Genomic DNA, 19,671 nt, shown 5'->3' on the forward strand with positions numbered 1-19,671 from the left:
TTTGTACCATGCCCTGTGGATTTGCTATAAAATTTGAGTTTTACTTAAAACTCTTTTATTGTGACTGATTTACACTCTGTGATGATGCGAACTTAAAAAATGAATAAACCCTGAAACCAAGAAATTGTTGTTTTTCTCATGTTTATGTAGATCACCTCATAGGAACAAAGATCTGTGCCACCGAGATCCATTATCATATACAATTTGGCAATTTGTTCGAAAAGACACAAACGGATTTTATATGGTAGCAACTCTGATATGAATGGTGGACTTGAACAGCTAAAGTACAGCGCTGAGGTTAACTTCTCCCACATTTTTTTAAGCATGGAGCTGCAGTTTTCCAGCTTGGATCTCTGCTGCCCTTGTCTGTCGAGCTCTTTGTCCTCCTTCATGGCTTCGATGCATTCATGGAGAATGTCTTTTGCCCTGATCAAGTTCTTGTCGTTCATGTTGTCCTTGTTATCGAAGCAGTGAAGGGCGAGCTCTACGAGCATCTGGTAGCGCTCCACGCCTATGAACTTCGTTTCTGGTAACATAGCTGCGAAGCTCTCCTTGACGACATTGCATACGTCCAGGAGCTTAAAGCCATCATCCAGATAGTTACTGATCGACTTTTCATCCTTTTCACCCAGCCAATCCAGGACCAGGTGGCTGTGGGTGTTTTCTGTGGACTATTTCAGGCCTTCCGGGTGAGCTAACATGTCCGATTCAAACGCTGCGAGCGCCGGATTAGACTAATTCGCAGATGCATTCGAATTCCTCCTCGAGAAGAGCGGGTAGGGGATGGAAATGATGACAGAAAACCCAACCCCAATTGCGTCACAGTCCTTGGCGAATGAAATGAAGAAGATTGCGAATGTGGGGGCTACGCAGACGATCACGGGGATTCAAACTCCAGACTTCTGACTTCTCAGGAGCAAATACAAAAATCCAATGGCGATTGACAAACTCGATTTTCTGGGTCTCGGGTTGAAGCAGATATCTGGGCAAAGATTTTAAGCAGTTTCGAGCAACTGGCAATGGGATTCGGAGAGCTATTGGATGGCAGCAAATCTGGAGCTTTGCTTTCTGAAGGACCTTAATGTATTGAAGCTTTCGTTCTAAAATACCCGGGCCCAAAGAAATGGCGGCCTTAGGTCGATTGCAGATTTCCGGGATCCTGGGAATTGACCGCGCCCATGTCCGTCGGATCCCAGAATATTCCGGGAATATGCCATCGACTTAACCTCACCGGAAATGGCGTGCGAAAACAGTGGCAGATGAGTATGGAACGAATAAATGAACGAACTGGGCTGACGTGTCAATTTTTTATTTTAAGGACGAAGAAAATCAGCCTCTGTGATTGGTTGGATCTGCCCAGCGCAGAGAGGAACGCCCCTTGGCATAATTAACCTTCCTCGCCTCAGTCTGCAGACTAATTTTAGAATGTTTTGTATTCAAATTCAAACGGCCGTGAGCGTAACAGTGTCAAAACAATTATTCTCGTCCTTCACAATACTCAAAGCTCATTTAAAAATATTATTCAAAGTGAGATGATCGATCCCATTCCTCACAGTGGGCAGTGGCAAGATGAAGTGTAATGTTAATCAATTCCAATCTTTATTCCTTCCTAACGGTGTTGATTAAAATAACTTATTTCTCAGCATTGATTCTGTTCCACATGAATAGTTGGTGGAAAAAGTGAATTAAATGTGAAGTTAGTCATTCCCAATCTTTAAATTATTCGGTTGAATAAGCCGCCCATTCTCTATCATACTTGCAAAGTTCATTTCCAGTTCAAATTTGAATTCGGTGCATTATTCGGTTAAGTCATCTATATCATTTCGTAGTTACCAAGTTCAGTTCGAATACGAATCCGGTATGAAAATTTGAATGAACGATTTTAATTCGAAAAGAATTCGAGAATACATATCTTAAAGACTGATTTATATGCTTCCCCGACTAATACATACGCTTCTATTCATGGAACAAATTTGACTCCATATAATCGAACAATGAATTCTGCTTATTTTCATAGTCATTTACTTTGAAATTTGAATAAATTCCAGAATCCTGGATAAGGCAACACCATTAAAGTGCGATTTGCTGAGGAAAGCCATATCCGTCTCTTAACTTTATCCCCCCGAAAACCCTATTTCCTCTCACCTTTAATCCTCTCAGTTAAATCTTTTAATAGAGCCCACTCTGGTATAGTCGGGATTTCTCGGCTCTTGCTAAGTTAGTCCGTATTTATCATCACCAAACTGCATTTCATCTTTATTCCTTTTAGTTAAATCTTTGGATAGACTCCACTCTGGTAGGGTCTGACGGTTGTTGCTGTTAAAGTTTTTAAGTTGTTCAGATTACTTTAACGAATTACCCATTTGTAATTTGTAATAATTTAAAAAAAATAAAACATTTCGGAAAAATCTCCCTGAGATGATAAAACATTGCAGAAATCAATGGAGTTACTGAATCTGTTTCAGAGATAATAAATCATTTCAGAGATCGATGGAGTTACCTGATATTGAAATATATGAGTTCAGTGAGCCGCCAGTCACTTCAATGTGCCAACAGTGTCGAATAATCTTATCGAATTTTCCACCATATCGAATTGCACCAAACTATTAGCTTCGAATACAATTTTCGTGCATGTTCTCCTCAACTATTAGCGTTCGAATATAATTTTCGTACTTCGGCCGAACTAGCGGTCGAATATAATTTTCGTATTTTGTCTCCCATTCGGGAGAATTTAACAAGACGTTTCATTATTTATTTGATGGCATCGTAACTGCATCGCAGAGATCAGTGGGCTGGTGATCACGAGTGAAGAAGTTGCATTTAGCGGTGCAGGTAACTTTCTATTTATTTGTTTTCACTCGTAGTAGCTTCTTGTTAATTGCAGTGGATCTATTCTTGTTGATAGTTAGAAGAAGAGATCCGTGAAAAGTTAGATTTGGTGAGATCAGGAGGAGGAGGAGGACCTAAGAAGCAAAAGAAAACATGGCAGGCGTTGTTTCTAACACGCTTATTGATAAACTGACGGCCATGCTCGCAGACAAGGTGATGCAAGAGGTGTCGTTGGCTGTCAATTTCAAAGCGGATTTTCAATCCATATGTGACGAGCTTGTTGCCATTAAATCCCTGTTGAACGACGCCAAGGACAAGAGGAACTCTGATTCAGTCACCAACTGGCTGCAAAAACTTCAGGATTTTCTCATCGATGCTGTGGAGACCGTGGAGAAATACGAGGAGGAAGCGGGTGAAAGGAACGCATTATTTTTCTTCCGTGATCCATGTTTCAACAATAGGATGGCCCGTAAGATTAAGAAGTTAAAAGAGAGAATCAGCGACATACATGCAACTGGCGAGAAATATATCAGATATCTTGCGTCCGTTATGGATGTGAATGCTCGTCTTAATGACGGTGCATTTTTAAAAGAGTTGAGGAAAAAATCGAGCCCAGTTCCTCTTGATTATCAAATTGTGGGCATGGAAAAGAACATCGATATCATCACACAAGAGGTAATGCAGGCAGACGAAGATGAAGAGGGCCCACGAGTCATTGCCGTTGTAGGCATGGCAGGGATAGGCAAAACTCTTCTGGTCCAACATGTCTTCCAAAATATTTTGAAAATACAAGAACAAAAGGGCGCAGAGAAACGTTTTGACCATCTGGTTTGGATCCCAGTAACGCAGATGTTTGACATTAAAAAGCTGCTCCTCGAGATGGATAGACAGATAGAAGATGATCCCGACAGCAAGCTGACGGAGCTAAGCACGGAGGGGCTTAGATACCGACTTCATAGAAATCTACAAGGGAAATGTTGTCTATTTGTTCTGGATGACGTGTGGCAAAAAGATATCTTGGAACAGATTGGCTTGGCCCTTGGCACAAGCGGGGGAAATCGTAATAAAAAAAATAAGATCGTGGTGACCACACGTGATAAGGGAGTTTCAGATGCCATGGGGGCTTATTATACCCACTGGATGAAGTATTTATCTGAAGAAAACAGCCTTGAGTTGTTCTGCATTCACGCTTTCCGGACCAAGGAGGGCATGGACAGAAAACTTCCGAGCCAGCTGCAAGGTGTCGATACCAAACGTATTCTAGAGAAATGTTCGAGGCTACCTTTGGCCATCAAGGCAATAGGAAAGTCCATGGCTCCGGTAAAGAAGTATCGGTATACCTGGGAAGCGCAGTTATCTCGTCTAGATGAAGCAGGCATCATAAACCAGCAGATTATGCCCACTCTGAGGTTAAGTTACCAGGCTTTGCCTGATAATCTAAAGCCTTGTTTTCTTTATTTTGCATCATTTCCTCCAAATACTCCAATAAGATCTGAATATCTAGTCTATCCATGGATTGCTCAAGAATTTGTTTCTGTAACTTCTTCTGGAGTTGATGCATACGATGTAGCATCCTCTTACATAGAAGAACTGGTTAATCAGTGCATGATACAAAAATCACCGGTCCGTTGGGATGGGCGGGTAAGGTATGAAATGGAAGATTTGATGCACCGCTTAGCTCTTTCCGAGTCTCATGAGGAAGCTAAATGCTTGTTAATGCCTGCAAAAGAGTTGGTAGAATTACCTCCATTGGAAGAGTACCGGGGCGCACACAGGATTTCATTGACGCAGAACAAAATATCGGGCACAATCAACGAGGAAATGGCCATCCAATGTCCAAGGCTCCGCACTTTATTGCTGCGGAAGAATGAAGGTATCACATCAATTTCTGAATCCTTTTTTAACAAGTTGAGATATCTGGCTGTCTTAGATTTAAGTGAAACTGCTATAGGGTCATTACCCAAATCTATTGGGGATTTAAAGGGCTTAAAGTTCCTGAATTTGTCCAAAACAAAGATACAGAAGCTTCCTAGATCCCTGAGTGGTCTCCGAAACCTCCAGTTTCTGGATGTTAGTCAGTGCGAGAATCTAGAAAAGTTGCATTCAGGGATAGGTGACCATAAATATATGCTACATATCAATGCCAAGGGGTGCAAAAGGTTGGAGTGGTTGCCTGCAGGGATATCAGAACTCCGCTCTTTAAGGACGTTGAAGTTGGGAGACTTCGCAGTGAAAAGGAAAAACACAGGCAATGCATTTCAACTGACGGATGTCAAAAATTTGACCGCCCTGCAACACTTATCATTAGCATTTAACCAGGAATCAATATCAACATATTTCCCCGAGTTAAAAATATGGCGGGACCTGACAAAGATGAGGACGCTCTCCTTGGAATATGTTCCTTCATCTGCATCTGGTCAGTGCTGCAGTATTCCAAAGGGCATGTGTCTGAAATACATGGAAAATCTTGAAATCCTTTGGTTACGTAAATGTAGGCTTCTGCCGCCCCCGCCTGAACCTGATTATTGGATTTCTCAGCTTCGAAACCTCAGGGTGGTGGTGTTGGATGGAGATGACAGCATTGGGGCAGATCATTTTAAAGCCCTCCAAAATCTTCCTAACCTGAAAATGCTACGCTTGTCAAACAATGAAAGCTGTGAAGAGATTCCACGGGAATTGGGACAACCTAATGCATTTTCTCGACTGAAAAAACTCGAAATAGAAAATTTCAAGGGTTTGAAATCCTTTCCATCCATAGAAGATAAAGCATTGCCCAAGTTAAAGCAGCTGGTGATCAGAAATTGCAACCAACTGAAATTTGCCCTCTTAGGATTAGAGCGACTGGCTAATCTGGAGGAACTAGATGTGGACCAACGCTTGCTGGTGGAACTAGAGAAAGTCAACTCATGGAAAGTTTTGGAGCGCAAAATTAAGATCAAAGCAATAGCAACAGCAGAACCGGCGTCATCTTTACCAGATATAGAAGCGTTGGAATTGGATGATGTGGAATTTGAAGCGTTGGAATTTGATGGGGAAGCGGAATCGGAATCTGAAGCGAAAGCAGAATTGGAATCGGAGCCGGAGCTAGAGCCGGAACTGGAACCCGAACAACCTCAACCTCAACCTGATATTGGTCATTCTCATTCTTGTCTTGGCTGGGAAGTATCTGATTTGTATGTATGTTGTAGTTTAGGCTGATGTTGGTGATTCTCATTCTTGTCTTGGCCGGGAAGTGTTTGATTTGTATGTATGTTGTAGTTTAGGCTCTCTACCTCACTATCGCAGATATGTTGTTGTGATGTAAATTTTTTTATCATTGATATGCTGTGATGTAATTATTGTGATGTAAGTGAAAATAAAATAAAATTTGAATGTATTTATTTTATTGGTATATATTTATTTTAGTTAAATTAGGGTTATTTTGAAAATTTATGGTATTGATTTATGGTATATTTAAAAATAAAAATAATATTAATTTTATGGATTTTTATATGAAAATTTATGATATTTATGTTAAATATAACTTATTTAAAGATTTATTTTGACTCTAGATCTATCTAGAGATCAAATTTTTTGAAATACAATTTTTTTAAAGTGAAAAAAATTGATCTGGTAATATTTAATAGATTAAAAATTAAAATAAATTTAAACGGGTTGTTTCTTATAATAAATATAAGAGATATAACCTTAAAATGTTAATATATTAAGTTAATCAAATAAAATTATAATACAATATTTTCGAAATAAGAAAAACACGCATAAATAAACGACGACATGCACTCATCAATTTAAATTAAGAAATCGAGCTTCTTTCAACTCTCACTCGGAAATAGTTTTTGGACTTTTTAAATGTATTTTATTGGTAGTGGCTAAGATTTTTTTAACGTGGCTTATTATAAATGCTAGCAAAATTATAATAATGTGGAGTGATTTTTTTTATTGCGAATAAAAGTAATGCAGTGATAAACATATAAATATTAGCATAATTATAATAATAATAATGCGGATTAGTTTTTTAATTGAGAATAAAAACTAATGATAAGTGTATATTAATTAGTAATTGTTTTTAATAAAAATTTTAAATTGAAATAATTGTACTTTGATTTCTATAATAATTTTTTTTTAGTGTATTTTATTTAATGTTTTCAAAATCATATAGGTGTGAGTTTTTGGTTTTGGTATTTGTATTTAAGGCTAATAAGTCTAAAGTTAAATCTGTTATATAGTTACTCATGTCTTGACTACTTGTTTATGGTTTGAATGAGTTAATTTTCCTAAAAATGGATTAAACATATTGATTGAAGAGTAAAAATACCTATTATCTAACAACTACATATTCAATGCTAATGCTATCCATTCCAAAAGTGTAAGACACTTAAAAAATTAATAATTAGGGCAATGGAGTGGAAATCTAGGTCAAGATTACTTATAGAAACATGTAATGAGCCTTGGTTTCAAAGAAGAAATGACACACCAACTTCACCAATTGAGGCAATATAATGACACCCAAAGCTGCAAACCTGAGTTTAATTTGGCTTTTGATCCTTGTGAAAAATACATGAAAACTATTCGAGTGGGTTTGAATGTTTTTTCTCATTGTCTCTCAATATTGAGTGCAATGTGTTTGTGTTGGGGTACTTCAGTAACTAAGTCTGTATAAGGAAATTATGTTGGTTGCCAATGCATAAAACTAAATAATGCTTTCCCTCATTTTCTTTAGATTTTAGAGTGTGATGTATCTGTGTGATTGTTTCTAGTAACTAAATTTTTAGGAAGAATTAACAATTCTTGTCAAAGTCAGATTTCCCCAATATATATTATGATCTACTAAAAATTTCTTCAAAAACGAAAAACCTTCCAATACAAAAAAATCATGAACAAAGTTCCCTAACTGAAAAAGTATGAAGATAACCATAAAATATGGCTTTAAATTTGCCTTTACAAATTTATTATATAACCATTACAAGAAATTTAATATTTATTAATCTATTTAAATATATTTTAAAAAAATTCTTTCTTTTATAGATTGAAGTTTTCAAGTCGACAAATGACTTTTAAGATTTAACCATTGTCTTTCTTGACATTTTTGAAACCGAGATTTGATTCTGAATTCGAGAATACATATTCCTTTAATGGCTTCTTTGCTATGCCCTCATTTGAGAAACCACGTCCTTTGCAAAACTTCACTTATTTTTCCTTTAATGGCTTCTTTGCTATGTCCTCATATGAGAAACCACGTCCTTTGCAAAACTCCACTTGTTTTTTAATTGGAAAACGAGGAAGGCTTACAACCTGTGGCATCTTCTCTAAAATTCCACTGAAGTCTTATGGACCTATTTTAATGTTAAAATTGAAAAATACGGCCAATGTCTACAAATCATCCTTTAAATCTCCACATCAACAACATTTTTCATATTGTAAAATTGTCCTATTTTTTAAACATTTTATTTAGTGATATGACGGCAAGTTTAATTTCTACATTTTTTTTAATAGCAATTTTCATAAAAGAAATATCGCCAAATCACAAATTTGCTTTATCAGGTAGCTATTTCAGAGGGTGGTTCTAATACAGTTAGCTATAGAAACTTTTATAATATTAGAGTTATTTTTATATAATATCAAGTTATTTTTGTAATTGTAAAAAACATTATCTATTAGAATTATAAATGCATGAAGTTTTTATATGAAGTCTCTAATATGGTATTTATCTAATGGGTTACAATTGTCAAAAATATAAAATTCAAATTTATTAACAAATTTGAGCAGCTCATAAGTGTGGAACACCACCTGTAAGACTGTCTCTGCAGAACACACTCTGCTTTATATTCATTATATGAGAAATATATATAATTTACACACAATTAGGGAAGTTGAAACAACACCCTAGAAAACAGGAACAAACTCCTAATCTAAGGTTCAGTTTGAATCATCACTCCATTAAGACATTTCCTCATTAATCTCAACGCTCCCCCTTAATGGAGAAATGGATTCACACATATGCCTAATACTTCCCTAAACAATTCAAACTTGATTCTACCAAGAGGTTTGGTAAAAATATCAGTAACATTGTCACAACTATTACAATACTCAATATGGATTTCTTTTGACTGAACTTTCTCCTTGACAAAATGAAACTGTGTATCAATATGCTTTGTGTTCTTATGAAATAATGGATTATTTGCAAGTTTGATGGAGCTCTGGTTGTTGCATTTGATCACTGTTGCAACCTTCTATTCTTCTCCAGCATCAAGGAGAAGTCTCCTCAACCAAACTGCTTCACATGTTGTTGCACACATAGCTTGATATTCAACTTCTGCAGAAGACAAGGATACTATGTTCTGCTTTTTGCTGCTCCATGTAATGACCCCAGATCCAATGCTAAATGCATAGCCTGTTATGGATCGTCTGTCATCTACATTTCCAGCCCAATCGGAGTCTGAAAAACCTGTCAATCTAACATCACATGAATTAGTATAAACAATACCAAAATCTAAGGTTCCCTGGAGATACCTTAAAACACTTTTTGCTGCAACCCAATGGCTCTCAAGGGGCTTTGACATAAATTGTCTCAATGCATTGACTGCATAAGCCAAATCTGGCCTAGTTGTAGTCAAGTAGATTAGACTCCCAACCAGCTGTCTATACAAAGTCACATCTGCCTCCTTAGATCCATCATCATTATGAAGTTTTAAATTTTGCTGTAAAGGTACTGCTGCAGCTTTGCACTGATCCATTTTGAACTTTTCCAGTAAGCTACTGACTGACTTACTCTGTGACATAAAATTTTGGCCAGAATCCCTCCAGACTTCCAAACCCACACAATAATGTAGCTTTCCAAAGTCTTTCATCTCAAAGACTTGTGACATCTACTCCTTGATTTCTTTAATGAGATTATCAACATTCCTTGTAATGATTAGATCATATACATATAAAAAAATCAAAACAATCCTTCCCTCTTCCACACATATCACGACACATAGCAGCCGAGGAGAGAGGAAAACCGCCTTATCGGGTGGGTATTTCCCATACTACTTGTTCACCCGAATTCATCGTGGACCGTTGGATCTGTTGAGTACAGATCTACGGTAGAGGAATGTCGGACTAGTTTGGTGAACAGGAAAGGATATCAGTCGTCGATCTCATGGCGGAAGATCAACGACGGAGATTAAGTCAGATCGCAAATGTTACATGGAGTTGGATTGGAGTATAGAGGAAGGCTTTGATGCGCATACCCGATGATCTATAGATGCGGGAGTATTCCTTTTGAAGTTCGACTTAATCATTAAGCGCGATCGGAGATCGGAGAAGGTGGAACACAACGGAAAGGATTGAAGCCACGAGACGGACTTGACGGAGTTATAGTGGCGGGTGTATAATTTTTGAGATCCAAAGGTTATCACATATCGGAGGCGGAAGGTAGAGTGTGTAGGGTGACCGCAGAGAATTGCGATTGCGCTTAGCGATAAAGGGGAAACATTGGAAAATGTGCAAAGGCTTTGAAAAGTGGAAAAAGGTATGTTTATGTGTATTTCTCTTAAGGGGTATAATAGGAATAATATGCGGTTGTAGGTTTATGGGTTAAGTCCGCACTAGCCAAAGTTTTAAGAGGGGTTTGGTTATATATATGTGGCAGCAATATTATGAAGGCTTAATGTGCGGGTAAGGTCTAAACTAAGGTTTATAAGGTGGATAGAGTCCCGATAGAAGGAAATGAAAGACTGGGCTATTGTAATGAATGATTCTGTTGAGTTTAATAAGGGGACCTTAACCATTGATAGTTGAAGATTTTAACTCAATGGTGAGTTAAAATTTCTGGGACAAATGTGCTTATGCATTTTACATGCATACTGTGGGTGTAAGTGGGGTAACCCTGCGTCATTTGTGGTATCAGAGCGAGTTTAAGCTCTTTTGATTAAAGTAGAATTGTGCAGAATACAAGAGTGATTGCAGAAGAAAGAAGAGATCAGGATATTTGAATCTGATAAGTAGAAGGCATGAGATAAGATGAGAGTAAGTGATACTCTAAGAAGAAGAGACTGCAGAAGCATAAAGAAAACACAGTGATGTTTGTTTTCTTGAGGAGAATGGAGATTCACTCAAATGTGAATGAATGATAAAGACTACAACAGAAGATTGTAGGGGGAACTTTTGAAGTTCCTAGGAGATTGTAGCAGTTCCAGCAGAGGTTTGGAGTAGATAGGAACAAAGGATTCCTTGAAGAAAAGTGAAAAAAAGATTGCTTAGTATAAGTTTTGAAGGAAAGAGGACTTGGAGACCAAACAGAGGACAATCCATTCAAAGTGCAGAAGAATGGGAGAACAAGATCATACATAGATCTTGGAGGTAAGATAGTGTGTTTTGTTTCAAATTGAAATTGAAGATTGTGGTTGCAGATGAAGCATCTCAGCAAAGGATAGCAAGAGAAGCTGTGAGAGGAGAACCAGATGTGTTCTTGAAGGCAGAGTAAGGAAAACACTTTGAAGGAGAAGTGGTAGTGAACCTGAAGAATCCAACAAGAGGTTGGACAAAGAGAGGACAGCTGAAGTGTTCTCAAGAGAGAGTGAAAGATTGCAGAAGCCTAGAAGGAGCAAAGGTGTTGCTCAAGAGGAGGTTCTAGACAGAGGACCCGTGCTTACCAAAAGACTGAGTGAGGAGAGCTTAGTGAGGTAAGATTGCAGCGAGGAGGACTAGCTGTTGCAGAGGCTTGTTGTAGATGAGTGAGGAGCTCATGAAGAAAGAGGAGAAGAAGATGACTACTGATAGTCATAACAGAGGTTCAGAGAGAAGCCACAATAGAAGATATGAGAAGAAGAATGCCAAAGCAGATGGCAAGAGACTGAGTCAAGAGGAGATTGACAAGGAGTTGGCTAAGATAAGAAAAGAACTTGATGTGTTAACAATGCGGCTAGAAGAAAACCAGAGACAAGGTTGGGTATTAAGGAAGAAGCCAGTGGAGTGGCATGAGATGCAAAGAAGGCTACAACAAAAGCAAGTAAAGTGGCTGAGGGAAAAACTCAAGGAAGTTGAGTTGGAAATGGAAGAGTCCATTTGTGAACCAGAACAGGGAGAAATTCTGGGAGAAAGTGAAGACTACACTAAAGCTAAAGAATGGAGATCAAGTGAAGATCTCATGGACTATTGGGATAGTTCAAAACAACATGAGGAGATGCTGACTGAAGATGAAGAGCTGATGTATAAGGCCATCAAGCCTTGTGTTTTTGAACCTAATAGTTTTGGTGTGCTTGCAGGATGCATAGGAGAGGATAGACAGTCTTGTGAAGCTGTCGAAAGCATGGAGGAGTATCTTACAGAAGATGAATACTCTGAAGTGAAGCTGAATAGAGCTCTTGAACTGAAGTATGAGGAGCAATGTGTTTTAGGGGATAAAAGGTACTCTAGAGCAGAGTATGATGAAGAAGACCTCTCAAATGAGGAAAGTATTGAGTTGTTACAGCAGAAAGAACTCATTGACAAATTAATAATTGGAGCTCTTACAAGACAAGAACCATTCCTTGTGAAGGAAGGAGATGAAGTTGAGCCTGAGGAGTTGAATCACGTAGAAGATTCAGAGAAGCAAGGAAATGTGATGACTGAAGAGTCGAGTAAGACCGCTAGGTCTTATGATTTTAAAATTAATAATTTGTGGATGATTGCAGGTACATCACAGGAGGATGAACAAACTTTAGAGTTTGTCAGAGAGAAGGAGCAGAATCTGAAATCTGTTCAGATCAAGACTGAGATGGCAAGATCTCAGAACCAGAAGGAGACAGAAGAGTCACCTGGGAGTAGGCAGCAGAATGTTAGAGTTATCATAGAGGAGGAAGATGGCAGTCTTATTTCAATGAAGACTGAAGAAATGTTGTCCCAAAGAAATGATCCAATGAATGTCATTGGGGAAGGACAAAGATTGTTTGAAGATGATATGGAGGTTCTTAAAGAACAAGAGGGTAAGGATGAAAGGGAGGCAGTAAGAATCAAACAATTTCAAAGAAGAATTAACCAGTAGCAAGCTAAGAAAGAAGAAGTTCACTATTGTGAACAAAAGCAAGGAGGCATCATTGAAACAAAGGATGTGGAGGAGAGGCTAATTGACAGTCTCATGAATTCTTTTGAGAATTCAAAACAACATACTGATGTGTTGACAGAGGAGAAAGAAACAGAGCAGCAAATTGAATTGTTGCCAAAGGAAAATAAGGCATTGAAGCCTTATGTTTTTTATTTTAACAAATGTTTTGTGAATGCAGGTTTAGTTGCAGATGCTGGAGAAAATTTGGCACAGATGAGCAACCAAATAAAGATGAAAGAAGAGGATTCTGTGGAAGAATTTAATCCATGGAACAAAGATGCTCAATTGCTGGAGAGAGTGCTGGAAAGTCAAAATTCAATGCAGAAATTAGATGTTGCAGAGGGAGATATCCTTAAAGATATTCAGGAAGTTTGGGTGGAAGCAATGTCTACAGTGGTACCTAGAGCAGTAACTACAACAATGTCTACAGCAATATCTAGGGCAGAAAAAGTTGGAGCAAGAGCAAAAGTAGAAGAAAAAGTAAACCAACAACTACAAAGTGAAAATAACCAACAACAATTTGAAGAGTTAGTGGACAGTAGTAACAACCCGAAGCAGAGAGAAAGAGGGAACAATGAATGGTAGAATATGGACCAACCCAAAGATATGCTAGAGATGGAGATTGAAGAGTTATGGCAGTGAATGATGAAGTAGTCCATATGGAGGAAAACGATAGCAACATGAAGGATGATCAATCAGAACTTGAACCTAATTGACAAAGAAAGGAAGATGAAACAAAAGACAACAGAAATACAACAATAGCGAAGGTGCAAGACACTTGGGCAGCTACAAACTAAAGTTTCGGACCCTAGAGTTTTTATCAACACACGAAAACACATGATCAGGAGATCATGAATATTTTCTACTTTTGGAGTCTGATGCAGGAGCATTCAACCCAAGAGAAAATCATTGTATTTTAGTAGACATAGGGGGTCATGTGTTTTAAGGAAGTTGAATTCCTAAGTGATGAATTAATGTAATATTTAGGCTTTTGAGTGAGTAGGATAAGAATTAATTAGATGTTGTGAGGATGTTGTAAATGCTCTCGAATTAAGGAGAACATGAGTGGTTAATAATGACAAGAGAGTTAGAAGTCAATTATAACTCTTAAGGCAGTTTCATGATTCGAGGAACTAAAGAGAGTTCTTAGGGATTAACTGGAGTTAGAAGTGGACATAGAGGACATTTAGGAGTCAGTTCAGTAGATTAAGGGTTTGAACCAGAATTAGTTCAACAGAACCTTTCTGGTATAAATGTAAGCCTATGGGCAGAGTGAGGAGAGGAGGCCACTAATATTGAAGATCAGGCCTGTGAGACAGAGGGTCTCGATATGTAATCAATTGTTTATACTTGTATATACAGAGGTTTATCCCGGAATAGTGTAAGTGTGTGAAATGAGTATTTAACGACTGATTTATGTGTGAATTCATAGGTTCTGTAACTGAAGTTGTAGGCAGAGTTCTGTAGAACTACGCAGAGGAGAAGAATGATTCGGAGGAATCAAAATGAATCATTGAATCTAGTTGAAGGATCAGAGTGAAACTCTTGAGAGACTGCGATGTGAGATTTTGCAGAGGTCAAGCTCAGGAGTGAGTTGAGTAGCGGAAGCGGAAGAATGGGACCTTTGAAAAAACCCGAACTACAGAGAAAACGCTGAAGAATAGCGTAAACCATAAGCAAAGAGAAGAGCAGAGAAGTGCAGAGGTGATGCATAATAACCATTGGACCTTATAGATCAACAACAAGAAGGAAGGAGCTGCAATCAGAACCAAGATGAAGGTTCAAGCAAACAGCAAGCTCATGGACAAAGGTATGATAAATCCCAAGTCCAATGTCATTATTGTAAGAAATATGGGCACTATGCCAATGAATGTAGGAAAAAGCAAAGTGACATGAATAATAGGCAGAATGCTAATTTTACAAATGAAGAAGATAAGAACCCAAAGAACGTGTTGTTAACATGTAACATAGCACAAGACAAACAAGAAGATTTTTGGTTCTTAGACTCAGGTTGTAGTAATCACATGACTGGAAATATTGCAATGTTTGCCAATCTGGATGAAAATGTGAAATCTGAGGTAACAACAGGGACTGATGATACGATATCTGTCAAGGGTAAGGGCAGAGTCAGTATTCGAGCAAAAAATGGAGAACAGATGATTGTGCCAGAGGTATACTATGTACCTGGTCTGAAATGTAATCTTTTGAGCATTGGACAGCTCATAAACAAAGGTTACAATGTGTTCTTCAAAGATGATTTGTGTACAATCAGAGACATACCTCCAAGTAAGAAGATCATTGCACAGGTGCAGATGACCAGCAATAGAATGTTTCCTCTCAAACTCAGGGCAAATTTGAAGGAAGGAAGAACTATTGTAGTTGTAACACAAGAAGTCTTTCAGGAACAAATGAAAGATGTGAATTGGTTGTGGCATCTGAGATTTGGACATCTCAAGTTCGGAGGCTTGAATCTGTTGCACAGAAAGGGAATGGTAAAGGGATTACCATTGATCGAAAAACCAGACAGCCTTTATGAAGGCCGCATCTTGGGCAAGCAACACAAAGAAAGCTTTCCAGCAAGAAAGAGTATAAGAGCAAAAGCACCATTGGAAATTGTTCACTCTGATGTGTGTGGACCGATGCAAACACCATCATTTGCCGGAAATAAATATGTTTTAACTTTCATTGATGATTACACTAGAAAGACATGGGTGTATATGCTGAAACAGAAGAGTGAAGTGTTTGAGAAATTCCACCACTTCAAAACTCTTGTTGAAAAGCAGTGTGGGCATTATATCAAAGTGCTCAGAACAGATAGAGGAGGAGAGTACATCTCCCAAGACTTTCTGCGTTTTTGCAGAGAGAATGGCATACGAAAGGAGTTCACCGCAAGGTATACACCTCAGCAAAACGGAGTTGCTGAAAGAAAGAATAGGACCATTCTTGACATGGTCAGAAGTATGCTGAAGGCAAAACACTTGCCGCATGAGTATTGGGCAGAAGCTGTTACTTGCGCAGTTTACATCTTGAATAGATGCCCAACTAAAGCTGTCATGAACAGAATACCAGAAGAAGCATGGAGTGGTCAAAAGCAAACTGTCACTCACATGAGAGTATTCGGTTGTGTGGCATATGCACATGTACCGGATCAGCTAAGGAAGAAGCTTGATAGTAAGGGGGAGAAGTGTGTCTTTATTGGCTATTGTGATGAGTCAAAAGCATACAAACTCTATAATCCATCCACCAAGAAATTGATAGTAAGCAGAGATGTGTAGTTCATTGAAGATGAAGCTTGGGATGGAAGCTTAGAGAAGACAGTGAATGTGAAGACAATTGTGTCTCACGAAGAAGAAGAGGAAGGGACAGAAGCAAATAATCCTTCCTTGGTGGCTCCTCCTCCACCACAGCAAGTACAACAAACCACACCACAAACGGGAATTCGAACAGCCTTAAGAAGTCAAGGAAGTGCTTCTCCAAGCACACCACAGGGATCAGAAATACCCTCAAGTTCGGATGGAACTCCAAGCACACCAAGAAGACCAAGATTCAGAAATCTGAATGAGATTTATGAACAAGGAGAGGTAAGTAACAATACTGGTCTGAATTCATTATTCGCTTTATATTGTCATGTTGATGACCCAGTCCATTTTGAAGATGCTGTAAATGAAGATAAATGGATTGAAGCAATGAATGAAGAAATTGGTGCAATTAAGAAGAGTAAAACATGGGAGTTAGTGGACCTCCCTGTAGGCAAATATGCCATTGGAGTTAAGTGGGTCTATAAGACCAAAAGCAATGCTGAAGGCAAGATTGACAGGCACAAAGCAAGACTTGTTGTGAAAGGCTACAAGCAGCAACAAGGCAAAGACTATGATGAAACCTTTGCACCAGTAGCAAGGATGGAAACAGTCAGAACAGTGTTGTCTATTGCAGTGTAACACAAATGGAAGATTTATCAGATGGATGTTAAATTTGCATTCCTGAATGGAGTATTAAAAGAAGAGGTTTATGTTGAACAACCTCCGGGCTATGAAGTTGAAGGCCAAGAGCATAAAGTTTGTAAACTGAAGAAGGCTCTTTATGGGCTGAAGCAAGCTCCAAGAGCATGGTACAGCAGAATAGATGCTTATCTGATTGAGAATGGGTTTGACAAGTGTGATGGTGAACCCACACTCTACATAAAGCAGAATGACGGTAAGATTCTTATTGTTGTTCTATATGTAGATGATTTGATTTTTACAAGCAATGATGCTTCTCTCATTGCTGATTTTAAAGCAGTCATGAAAAGTGAATTTGAAATGACTGACTTGGGTTTCTTAAGATATTTTCTTGGAATTGAAGTAGACCAAAGTGAAAATGGCATTTTCATTTCTCAAGATAAATATGTAGAAGCAGTGTTGAAGAGATTCAACATGCAGAACAGCAAGGCAGCTGTGACTCCAACTGTAGTGGGGTTAAAATTGACCAAAGAAGACAGCAGCAAATATTTTGATCCAAAATTGTACAAGAGCATAGTTGGCAGCCTTATGTACTTGACTGCAACTAGGCCGGACATTATGCACGCTGTGAGTTTAATTTCCAGATTTATGGAAAGACCGAAAGAGACTCATTGGCAGGCAGCCAAGAGGATTCTAAGGTATGTGAATGGAACGAAGGGGTTTGGTATTTTATACTCCTCTTCTGAAAGTTTCATGTTGACAGGTTACACTGACAGTGATTGGGCTGGAAGTGTTGATGATAGGAAAAGCACATCGGGATATGTGTTTCATATGGGATCGGGAGCCATCTCATGGGCTTCCAAGAAGCAACCAGTTGTGGCTTTGTCAACAGCAGAGGCAGAATATGTGGCAGCAACAGCAGCAGCATGCCAAGCAGTATGGCTGAGAAGAGTTCTCAGAGACTTGTGTCATGAACAAGGAAAGGGCACAACCATTTACTGTGACAATAGCTCAGCAATAGCATTGTCTAAAAATTCTGTTTTTCATAAAAGAACAAAGCATATAGATACCAAATTTCACTTCATACGTGAATTAGTTAACAATGGTGAGATTGTTTTACAGCACTGCAGAACAGAGAATCAGCTAGCTGATATCTTGACAAAACCATTGGCAAAGAAAAGCTTTGATCATTTCAGGAAATACCTAGGTATGCAGAATAAACCCAGCAGTTAAAATTAAGGGGGAGTGTTGGAATGATAATTTTAAACTGCTGGGAGCTGACAGTTGAGCAGCAACCCAGCTTATTCAGAAAACAGCGATTGGAATTTTCCTGCGATGCGATCCCATCGCATATCGCACTTCCTTTCTTGCCAGACTTCAACGTGTCCTTTGATTGTCTGCGATGCGATTTCGCGATGCGATCTGATCGCAGATCGCAGATCGCATGATTTAAAGGTTATAGAGGTGGTGGCACATCCTTTCTCTTCTTGCGATGCAATGGTGTGATAAGCCATGCATTAAATTCAAATAAGATATTTTGAGCCATGTAATTAATGATATTTACTAGGGTTGGTAAATGTAGGTGAAATCTTAAATTTTATTATTTTTTATTTCACGGAAGTAAGGGAAAAGCAACACGTATTGTAAAAGATATTTTTGTGTTGTTCAATATAAAAAGAATGCAAGAGCAGAGACGCTTAGTGTAGAGAGTATCAGCAAGAAGAGTTCTTTCTTCTCTGCAATGCATAGTAGTGCTGAAGATATAATTTTCGGAGTTAGTGGAATCAGATTCTGGAACTGAAGTTCCTGTTGTAAATCCCTCTGAGTTGAGGAAGACAAATTCTGTAACAGTTTTTTATTATTATTTTATATGATTAAGATCCTGTAGAAAACCAGAGCGTTGTTCTCTGTGCAAATTTCTTTTTTGTGTTTGAAATAAACAGAAATTTCCATCATTAACTTTATCCCCCGAAAACCCTAATTCCTCTCACCTTTAATCCTCTCACTTAAATCTTTTAATAGAGCCCACTCTAGTATAGTCGGGATTTCTCGACTCTTGCTAAGTTAGTCCGTATTTATCATCACCAAACTGCATTTCATCTTTATTCCTTTTAGTTAAATCTTTGGATAGACTCCACTCTGGTAGGGTCTGACGGTTGTTGCTGTTAAAGTTTTTAAGTTGTTCAGATTACTTTAACGAATTACCCATTTGTAATTTGTAATAATTTTTAAAAAATAAAACATTTCGGAAAAATCTCCCTGAGATGATAAAACATTGCAGAAATCAATGGAGTTACTGAATCTGTTTCAGAGATAATAAATCATTTCAGAGATCGATGGAGTTACCTGATATTGAAATATATGAGTTCAGTGAGCCGCCAGTCACTTCAATGTGCCAACAGTGTCGAATCACACGTCACAATCTTATCGAATTTTCCACCATATCGAATTGCACCAAACTATTAGCTTCGAATACAATTTTCGTGCATGTTCTCCTCAAATATTAGCGTTCGAATATAATTTTCGTACTTCGGCCGAACTAGCGTTCGAATATAATTTTCGTATTTTGTCTCCCATTCGGGAGAATTTAACAAGACGTTTCATTATTTATTTGATGGCATCGTAACTGCATCGCAGAGATCAGTGGGCTGGTGATCACGAGTGAAGAAGTTGCATTTAGCGGTCCAGGTAACTTTCTATTTATTTGTTTTCACTGGTAGTAGCTTCTAGTTAATTGCAGTGGATCTATTCTTGTTGATAGTTAGAAGAAGAGATCCGTGAAAAGTTAGATTTGGTGAGATCAGGAGGAGGAGGAGGACCTGAGAAGCAAAAGAAAGC

The 19,671-nt window shown here is 38.3% G+C and overlaps 1 protein-coding gene across 1 annotated transcript; it reads left to right on the plus strand.

Moving 5' to 3' along the window:
• The first annotated feature begins 2,806 nt into the window (after positions 1-2,806).
• Positions 2,807-6,169, plus strand: LOC149257267 (putative disease resistance protein RGA3). Its single transcript, XM_089369494.1, has one exon. It carries the CDS (start codon positions 2,983-2,985, stop codon positions 6,025-6,027), a length of 3,045 nt encoding a protein of 1,014 aa, XP_089225620.1. The 5' UTR covers positions 2,807-2,982; the 3' UTR covers positions 6,028-6,169.
• Positions 6,170-19,671: the final 13,502 nt, after the last annotated feature.

This window comes from Pinus tabuliformis, chromosome 6 (assembly GCF_031772625.1).
Source record: "Pinus tabuliformis cultivar Carrire ecotype Pingquan chromosome 6, CPIR1, whole genome shotgun sequence".
Lineage (NCBI taxonomy): Eukaryota > Viridiplantae > Streptophyta > Pinopsida > Pinales > Pinaceae > Pinus > Pinus tabuliformis.